This window comes from Eulemur rufifrons, chromosome 2, assembly GCF_041146395.1.
Source record: "Eulemur rufifrons isolate Redbay chromosome 2, OSU_ERuf_1, whole genome shotgun sequence".
Classification (NCBI taxonomy): domain Eukaryota; kingdom Metazoa; phylum Chordata; class Mammalia; order Primates; family Lemuridae; genus Eulemur; species Eulemur rufifrons.
The window spans coordinates 11,185,377-11,195,247 of NC_090984.1; the positions used below are offsets into that span (position 1 = coordinate 11,185,377).

Here is a 9,871-nt window from a genome sequence, read left to right on the forward strand (position 1 = left end):
GCCTCTCAAGAGTTCAACCCGCGTCTGGGCGCCACAGACTCCGCCCCCTTCCGCAGCAGCGAAGGTACGCGGTGGGCTCGCAGCACGGTGGGCGGTGGGCTCGCAGCGCGGTGGGACGGCCCTGCAGCGCAGGTGGAAGCAGGCTACACACTACCGAGTTTGGGGGCTTTATTGGTTGGGGTATCAGGGGGTACAGCCAAAGTCCCACCGACTTTGGCCCAAGGTGTCAGCATCCTGCAGCTCAGGACGGTTCTTCCGCCACGGCCTCGATGGGCCGCATAGACGTGAGGGGCAGCGAGGAGCTCTCCGGATTCACCTTGTAGATGCCTCTCCGCTTCACCGCGTAGAGGTATTTTAAGGCCACTGTGACAGTCACCAAGCCCACGATCACTAACACCGCCATGAAGATGGTGACGAAGGGGTGGTTCCGACCTGTGCAGAGAAAGCGCGGAGTAAATACCCACGCCCCAGTCCGTCCTGGACTTGCCTGTCCAGACCCGTGACCCCGCCTTGGCTCACCCTGAACGTCCATCACCACCACCAGGGTGTACGTGCCCCGTGAGCTGGACGCTTGGCAGTGATAAGTGCCATTATATTTTAACTTGACGAAGACTGGGATCCCGATGGGCACCTCAAGGTTCGAGTCTTTCTGCAAACAGTGTAGCTGCGGGGCTGGGTTGCCCCGGGCCTGGCACTGCAGGACCTGCTTCGTTTTCTCTTTCCATTTCAAGCGCTCGGGACAATTGGCTCGGTCAATCTTGGGACCATCTGTGGAATCACAATGTGATCAGACACCCTCAACACATCCAAGGCACAGTGGGGCAAAGGCATGTCCAATCTTTCCAGGGCAGGGTTCAAGGGATTAAAGGTCAGAGTGACCAACTCACACAGGACACGCAGCTGGACGCTCCTGTTCCTCTTGAAGATCTCCCCGTCCACCTCGAGCATGGCACTGCAGAAAAAGCTGCGCTGGTCGTCGATCTCGGTAGCATTTAGTTGAAGCTGGGCGGGCTGTCCCGGGGCTGCAGCCGCAACCCCGTCCAGCAAGACGTTGACTCGGGCCCCGGCCATGCAAGTCACGGTCACTATTGACCCCTCGGGGGCGCTGGACTCGCTCAGGTTCAAAATGGGCCCTAGGAAGCCTAAGGGCAAGGCATTGCGCAGGAGCTTACAGACCAGGACCCTCCTGAGAGTCAGGCTGCGCCCTCCCCGGCTCCTTTCTTCTGGGGGTATCCGGGCCACACCTTTAGGCTTCTCAAGCCACCCCCTCCCTCTTTGTGGCCTTGTCCTCCTTGGGGTGCTCCCAACCCACATTGCAACTCCTATTGGGCAGCTCAGGCCCCGCCTTTTCGGTTACTCTCCGCCCCTGTCAACACCCCCCCCCCCCCCCCCCACTGCTGAGACCCCTGTCCCTCTTACTAAAGACTGTCAGGTTCTCCCGGGACTCTCGAGTCTCGCCCCCCAACGTCACGTTGCAGACAATTTCCTGGGGACCTTCCTGATCTGCCCGCGCTGTGACTGTGGCTCTGGCCATGAGCCTGTCGCCGTGCCTTGTGACTGCAGGATTCAGCATCTGGTCCCCCAGTGCCAGTTGGACCTGAGCCTCAGAGGATGGAAACAGCCCGTCCAGGGTGCAGGTGACCTGCCTGGAGGTTCCCACCTCCAAGGACCGGGGAGCCACGAGGTGAGGGAGAGTCCCGGGCAGGGCTGGGGAGAAGGGTACGAGTGAGCAGGAGGAGGACTCACGCAACCACAGATGCTGTTTTCCTCAGCACACCTCATCCCCCCAGCCAGGATCCTCGTCCCAGGATAGCTTGAGGCCTGGGTCACCCTCTTTCTCAGGACACACTCGTAGGGCCATGACCACACATTCTCAAAAGCCCCCAAACAGCATGAGCCTCCCTTCTGGGACCACCTGACCAAATGGCCAGGGGCATACCTTCGCAGGAGCCTGTGAGGTCCAGGGGACACCCCCTACCCTAGCTTAGCTCATCACCCACCATCTGAAGCCCCTTCCCTCACCAAAGGTTCGGAGCTGGTGGGGGGTCGAGGTGTTCTTGAACAGCCCCAGCCCTTGGGGCCGCAGATCCAGTTCTGTGTGGCATGAGAAACTGGCGCCATGGTCACTTCTGCTCGCCAGCACCGTGGCTGTGGCCTCGACCTCGACCTGGGCGGGCTCCCCAGCCACCCGCTGCCGGCTCAGCTCCTCCTCCCCTCGGAGCAGCACCACTTTGAGTTGAGACCGGGGCGCCCCGCCGGCCACCTGGCAGCGCAGGGTGAGGTTCTTGCCCACGGGCTGCCAGGGGGGCAGGGGTGCCAGCTCCACCTGATCCGGGAACCCTGGGGGAGGGAAGAGGGAATGGCACTTGTCACCTGGCCCTGCAACCCCCAACGCAGGGACAGGGGAAGACACAGGGAAGCTGTGTGCAGAACTGTGAGCTTTGAGTTAATAAACATGTAGGGCTTAGAACTGTTCGAGTACCAGTGTTTATTATTTCCTGTGTTCTCAGACACCTTGCTAGGTGCTAAAATAAAAGGAAAATCTTCTGTTACCAAAGATGTCACAGTTGGCCAGGCACGGTGGCTCACGCCTGTAATCCTAGCACTCTGGGAGGCCAAGGCGGGCGGATCGTTTGAGCTCAGGAGTTTGAGACCAGCCTGAGCAAGAGCGAGACCCCGTCTCTACTAAAAAAATAGAAAGAAATTAGCTGGACAACTAAAAATATATAGAAAAAATTAGCCAGGCATGGTGGCGCATGCCTGTAGTCCCAGCTACTTGGGAGGCTGAGGCAGTAGGATTGCTTGAGCCCAGGAGTTTGAGGTTGCTGTGAACTAGGCTGATGCCATGGCACTCTAGCCTGGGCAACAGAGTGAGACTCTGTCTCAAAACAAACAAACAAAAAAAAGCTCAGAAAATAAATAAATAAATAAATAAAAAACAAAGATGTCACAGTTAAGAGAAAAAAAAGGAAAAGGGATGAACTTTTATGACCATTTATGATATTAATATTAATCATAAAAGTTCCTGTTTATCTAGAACTTTCTCTCCAGGACAGTCATCCATCTTCATGCACACAACATCCTCACGAAATTTCTATTTTTCTCTTTTATGGAAAGAGGAACATAGCAGCCCAGAGAGGTGAGGTGATTTGCCCAAGGACACACAGCAAGGAAGTAGCAGAACCCTGGCTAGAGTGTGGGTCTCCAAACAACTGCCTTGTTGATGTCATGTCTAGGGACTCACTTGGACCCTCCTCCCAGCTTCTGGCCTGGACTTTTGACTCAGCCTGTCCCAGAAGTTGGTTCAGCTCTCTGCAATCAGTCCCAGCCACTCAAGGCTTTCCCCGTCCACCGGCCATGTGATAGCTTCTCAGGGTGTTCTGGCATAGTCATGGGGGACTCACACCCCCAAGCTGAGTCCTCTGCTACAAAACCCCAGGCCTCCTTTGGGAAGCATCTTTCTCACCCTTGACAGCTCAAGCCTTGGTCTTGAGCTGTGACACAGAGACCTACAGACTGGCTGCTGTGAAAGATATTTAACATCTTGGCCGGGCGCGGTGGCTCACGCCTGTAATCCTAGCACTCTGGGAGGCCAAGGTGGGCGGATCGTTTGAGCTCAGGAGTTTGAGACCAGCCTGAGCAAGAGCGAGACCCCATCTCTACTAAAAATAGAAAGAAATTATATGGACAGCTAAAAATATATATAGAAAAAATTAGCCGGGCATGGTGGTGCATGCCTGTAGTCCCAGCTACTCGGGAGGCTGAGACAGGAGGATTGCTTGAGCTCAGGAGTTTGAGGTTGCTGTGAGCTAGGCTGACGCCACGGCACTCACTCTAGCCTGGGCAACAGAGTGAGACTCTGTCTCAAAAAAAAAAACAAAAAAAAAACCAAAAGATATTTAACATCTTAATATTTATAATCACAGAATATTTAACAAGGCGGCCCCCACCTTAAACTCGGGTACCACTGGTCAGGGATAGTGGTATGCTGCTAAATGGTGGTCATGCCAGTGATCAGGATCTCAAGGTTGGGTGGGAAGGAGGAGCCCCAATTTACAGCAGTTGCCAATTCCTGTGGTGTAAATACTCCCTCCATAGGTGATTTCAGTGTTGAGGGAGAGTTGGAAAGAGATGACCACAGTTTGCTGCCATGAGCCAAGACACCCAGCCCTGGACAGAAGCTTCCCAGTGAGTGTCAGCTGGGGGCTACACACCCAGGTCACAGTCACAGTGAATCTTACAAACACACAGAGACATACACAGATACACTCATCAGCAAACGCATCCATACACACGGATGTGCACGTCCAGGTCTGGGCTCTGAGTCAAAACCCTGGTACATTCCTGCAAACTCAGGGTCCCCATTGCCCCAAGCCATTAGCCATCTGTCCCTACCACTGCCCGAGGTCAGTGCCACCTCCAGGCACATCTACTCACGGTACACAGTGATGTTAGAGGAGCTTATCATCTGGGAGCCATTGCAGAACCCGGCGCAGAGGACTCGACTGTCACTAGTCACGTTGCTGAGCTGGAAGGCCGCCCAGCCTGGGCCATCGCCCACTGGCTCCTTCAACAGGGATGTCTCCAGAATGATGAGCTTCGGATCGGGACATTCAGTACTGCAATTCACCACCAGGGACCCGCCAGCAGGAAGCACCGGGTCCTGGGGCTGCACTTGCAGCGGGAACTGCTGCCCTTGGGAACCTTTGGGAACATGGAGAATTTCCACTGGTTGTTCTGGGGACCCCTGACCCACCCATCAGCAGGCCCCACCATTCGACCCCTCCTGTAGCTGAGATGTAATGGCCCCTCCCCTCGTGATGCTGCCAGTACAGTGGGAAAGACAGAGAATCCATCAGGGATGGAGGAGGGCTCAGAGGGAGGCCCGAGGTGGCTCCGATCCAGCACAGAGAAGGAGGTGAGTCAAGGAAGGCTTCCTGGAGGAGGTGTCAACATCCACGGGTTTTGAAGGCTAAGTCAGAGTTAGCCAAGTGAAAGAGAAGAGTGGTCTGGGCAGAGGGAACCCCATAGGCAAAGATCAGGGGTCCAGGTGGAGCAGAAGAGGAGAGAGAGAGAGAGCCCGAGTGTGTGTGTGTTGCAGTGGGGGGCCTGACCATCTGAAGGCTGAGCTAAGGAGCCAGAACTTTCTCCCCAGGAAGCTGAGACAGTGGCTAGGGCTGCAGGATATGGGGAGCTTCACTTTCTCCGTTCCCCCACCCTCACCCCTCCCCCAAACTCAGCTCTCCCCAGGTTGACCGGTCTCACCTGGGGACAGGAGACAGCAGACCAGCAGCAGGAAGAGAAGCAGAGTCTGGCAGGTCCCAGGCAGTGGCCCGGAGGGCACCATGGTGGCCAGCCTGAGGCAGGAAAGTGCCTTCAGGAGGTGCCCCGTAGGGCAGGGGTGAGGCGGGGCCGCCCAAGGGGAAGGAAGCACAGTGGTTGAGATTGCAGAAGTCAGGGGGGCTGTACCTTGCCCAGGCCTGGTGTGGAGGGGGGATGCTCTGACCCTGAGGGCCTGGGGCGGAGGGACACAGGCGGGGCACAGCAAGATGGCTGACACCCCTGGGTCTCCACCAAGGGTAGGGCAGCCCTCCCTGCACTGCTGACACCCCACCCCTTGAACTCTCAGGAAATGCTGACACAATTGGCTTCCTTTGTTCTCAAGCACTGAGGCCTTGGGGTGGGGGGAATGAGACACCTCCTTCCGGGTGAACTTAGGTGTGGGGGAGATTCTGTCCCCAGAAAGGAAGTTAACAGGGGACCTGCAGCACTGTCCTTAAGGCAATAAGGGAGGATTTCAAGGCAACGTATTAAGGGGGCCAAGATGAGGAGGACTTCTAGGCACAGCCGCAAGAGTTTTTGGGGGTGGAAGCTGGACATGTTGGCTGACACGTGTAATCCCAGCTGCTCAGGAGGCTGCAGCAGGAGGATCGCTTGAGCCCAGAGTTCGAGACCAGCCTGGGTAACATAGTGAGACCCCCCCCTCTTAAAAATAAATAATTTAAAAAGTAGTTAAAATGGTAAAATCTATGTTATATATACTTTACCATAATAAGAAAATGATATCCCAGCCTGAGCAACATAGCAAGACCCTATCTCTACAAAAAATAAAATAATTGAGCCAAGCATGAGGGCTCACACCTGTGGTCCCAGCACTTTGGGAGGCTGAGGTGGGAGGATCGCTTGAGGCCAAGAGTTCCCTACCAGCCTGGGCAATATGGTAAGTCTGCAGCTCTACAAAAATACAAAATAATTTAGCCAGGCATAGTGGTGCATGCCTGTAGTCCCAGCTACTTGGGAGGCTGAGGCAGGAGGATTGCTTGAGCCCAGGAGTTTGAGGTTGCTGTGAGCTATGAGGACACCACTGCACCCTAGCCTGGGCAACAGAGTGAGATCCTGTCTCAAAAAAGAAAAAAAAAAAAAAAAAGACAGCCATCTATTTTGATTTGTATCCAAAGAGACAGATTGAGGGACAGGCAAACCAATGGACAGATATAGTAGAATAAAGCACATGTAGCAACATGGTCATTATAGAATGTTGGGCGCTTACCACACAATTCTTACAATTTGAAAAACTTTTTTTTTAAATGTTGGAAAATACAAAGTGTCCCTAATGGATCTTGATGGCTGCTCATGTCAAGGAAAGACAAGGAGGACTTGTGTGTTTCCTGCTAAGGGCATGAAGGAATCTTTCCAACAAAATCAAAACTGAACCTGTTTATGGTCAATCGAGTTCCACTGGATAGAGGAATGTGTTAAACCGAACCACAAAGATGACATCAGATTGGTAAAGTCTACGAGACACACAGCCTGGTTTCGTCAACAAACATGTTGTAAGAGGGGGAAAAGGAGAGGAAGGGAACACCAGAGGCTAAAAGAGATTTAAAGAAAACTGGCCTTAATTAAATGCAGTTGTGGACCTTGTTGAACACACTGTAAGCAAACAAAACACAAATATTTACGAGTCAAGGCCGGGCGCGGTGGCTCACGCCTGTAATCCTAGCACTCTGGGAGGCCGAGGTGGGCGGATCGTTTAGAGCTTCAGGAGTTCGAGACCAGCCTGAGCAAGAGCGAGACCCCGTCTCTACTAAAAAAATAGAAAGAAATTAGTTGGACAGCTAAAAATATATATAGAAAAAATTAGCCGGGCATGGTGGCGCATGCCTGTAGTCCCAGCTACTCGGGAGGCTGAGACAGGAGGATCGCTTGAGCTCAGGAGTTTGAGGTTGCTGTGAGCTAGGCTGATGCCACGGCACTCACTCTAGCCTGGGCAACAGAGTGAGACTCTGTCTCAAAAAACAAACAAAAAAAAAGAGTCAATTGAGGAAATCTAAACACTCGCAGGCTACACAATGACATTGAAGAATTATCGGGCTTTTTTGGTGTGATAGCGACACTGTGGTTATTGTTTGTGGTTATATCTTTTTGAGATACACATCAAAGTTTTTATAGATGAAAACATATGTTTGAGTGATGGATATGCCACTTTACCCTGATTTGGTACCAATCAGGGTGTATGTACAAAAACAAGTACCCCCAAAATATGTACGACTATTATATATCAATAAAAAATACATAGAAGTCCTAAATCCAAACTTTATACACATTTATCCATATTTTTACAAAGTAAATAAAATTCACCTATAATCACCCCACTTAAACATAACCACTAGTAATATGTTGGCATATATTCTTCCCGTAGGTTTTTTTCTGTGCAATATGTATATTTTTACAATACGGATCGTTAAAAAAATGACTATGTTTGTGATTGGCTTCAAAATCATCCAGTTGTAGGGGTGGGTGGGGGAGTAGAGTTGAAACAAGACTGGCCATGGGTGTTGAAAACTGTCCAGGCTGCCTGGTGGTTAAGCGTAAGTTCGTTACGTTACTCTGTCTAGTTTTGAATAATGTTGCTAAATGGTCGACAAAAGGTTTATTATAATAATAAAAGGTGGATGTTTATAGTGGCTTTATTCATAGTAATTTCCAAAATTTTGAAGCAACCACAATGTCTTCCGGAAGGTGAGTGGATACCTAAACCATGGCACATCGAGACAGTGGAACACTATTCAGCGTTGAAAAGAAATGAGTTATCAAGTCATGGAAAGACGTGGAGGCATCATCAATGCATATCACTAAGCGGAAGCGGCCAATCAGAAAAGGCTACACAGTGTATGATTCCAACTACATGACATTCTGGGAAAGGCAAAACTATGCAGGTAGTAAATTATACACAGTCAGTGATTGCCGGCGGTTAGGAGGAGTGGCAGAGCGCAGAGGACAATGGAATTACTCTGTATGATACCGTAATGGTGAATGTCACAGCTCTTTTAGAATTTGTCTAGCAGGTTTTCCGGTCCTCACCAGAAGATGCACCCCTCCCCCCAAAAAAATACTATAATGGTGGACACATGTCATTATACATTTGTCCAAACCCACAGAATATACAACACCAAGACCAAGAGTGAACCCTAATGGAAACTAGGCGTTCATTCATTCTCACACACACACCTAGGAACTCTATACTTCCCACTCAACTGTACTGTAAACTTAAAACTACTCTAAACAAAGTAAGTTTGTTAATTTTAAAGCACATAACTGCATAAGAATAAGTCAAGATCATTTTGAGAAAAAGAATGAGGAGAGAACTGCCCTGCCGAACATCAAAGCATATCTCGGTGGCGACATCTTTCCAAATTACCAGCCAGATCCTGAAGACAGTTGCTCCCTCCAGGGATTTGACCCACAGCTATCCTAGCATGTGGGTGAAACGTGTGTGTCCTCGGTTGCTCACTGTAGCAACACCATGGGAACGGCAAAGGATTGGAAATTACTACATAAACACCCATAGGAAATGAATGCTGATAACGTTTAAATGATGGGCTACAACATAATTATAAAACACAACGAGGAAACTCTGTATATCTTGATATATGGGACCATCCCCAGGACCTGTTATTTGGGAGGGAAAAAAGCAAGATACAGACCAGGCACAGTGGCTCATGGCCTGTAATCCCAGCACCCTGGGAGGCTGAGGCAGGAGGATCGCTTGAACTCAGGAGTTTGAGACCAGCCTGAGCAAGAGCGAGACCCCCGTCTCTACTAAAAATAGAAAAATTAGCCAGGCGTGGTGGCATGTGCCTGTAGTCTCAGCTACTGGGGAGGCTGAGGCAGGAGGATCACCTGAGTCCAGGAGTTTGAAGTTGCAATGAGCTATGGTGATGCCACTGAACTCTACCCAGGGAAACAGACCGAGACTCTGTCTCAGACACACACACACACACACACACACACACACAAACAGCAAGATATAGATTAGAACAGTGTATGGAACATGCTACTATTTTGCACAAGATGAGAAAACATAATATGTATGCAGATTTCCTTGTATCTGGGTAAAATATCACCAGAAGCATACGTAGGAAACCTGACGACATTGGTTGCCTCCAGGGAAGAGAAAGTAGTAGCTGAGGGACAGAGGAGGGACACATTTCACTGTCTACTTTTACACGCTTTTGGAATTTGGAACAATGTCAATATTACCTATTCCTCCCAAAAGATTTCAAATTATAGTGAATATTTAATTTTGAAAAATGTTATTAAAAGCATCTGTCATTAGAATAGCATAGAATTGTTCAGTCAGAAAAGTTGCAAGGCATAAAGTCTTTTTTTGTTGTTGTTTTTTGAGGCAGTCTTACTCTGTCGCCCTGGGTAGAATGCAGTGGCATCATTGTAGCTTACTGCAACCTCAGACTCCTGGGCTCAAGGGATCCTCCTGTCTCAGCCTCCTGAGTAGCTGGGACTACAGGCGCATGCCATGACACCTGGCTAATTTTTTCTATTTTTGGTAGACATGGGGTCTCGCACTTGC

General features: G+C 50.6%; 1 protein-coding gene and 1 pseudogene across 3 annotated transcripts; one reads left to right on the forward strand and one right to left on the reverse strand.

Moving 5' to 3' along the window:
- Positions 1 to 23: 23 nt before the first annotated feature.
- ICAM3 (intercellular adhesion molecule 3) lies at positions 24 to 5,573 on the reverse strand. Of its 3 annotated transcripts, XM_069495509.1 has the most exons (7): positions 5,266 to 5,573; positions 4,438 to 4,704; positions 2,023 to 2,340; positions 1,420 to 1,707; positions 888 to 1,142; positions 520 to 768; positions 24 to 432 (listed from the first exon to the last, which is right to left on the reverse strand). In XM_069495509.1, exons 1-7 carry the CDS (start codon positions 5,345 to 5,347, stop codon positions 242 to 244), a joined length of 1,650 nt encoding a protein of 549 aa, XP_069351610.1. In that variant the 5' UTR covers positions 5,348 to 5,573; the 3' UTR covers positions 24 to 241. The 3 variants fall into 3 exon arrangements, with proteins under 3 accessions (XP_069351610.1, XP_069351619.1, XP_069351601.1); XM_069495518.1 differs by lacking the exon at positions 1,420 to 1,707; XM_069495500.1 differs by having other exon boundaries at positions 24 to 768.
- Positions 5,574 to 8,314: 2,741 nt separating this feature from the next.
- Positions 8,315 to 8,380, forward strand: LOC138381124 (U7 small nuclear RNA; annotated as a pseudogene).
- Positions 8,381 to 9,871: the final 1,491 nt, after the last annotated feature.

Coding starts and splice junctions, on each gene's coding strand:
- ICAM3 (XM_069495500.1), bottom strand. CDS start 5,347: ATGGTGCCCTCCGGGCCACTGCCTGGGACCTGCCAGACTCTGCTTCTC. Junction 4,705..5,265: donor CTGCTGTCTCCTGTCCCCAG/GTGAGACCGGTC, acceptor ATGTTCCCAAAG/GTTCCCAAGGGCAGCAGTTC. Junction 2,341..4,437: donor CTCTAACATCACTGTGTACC/GTGAGTAGATGT, acceptor TCCCTCCCCCAG/GGTTCCCGGATCAGGTGGAG.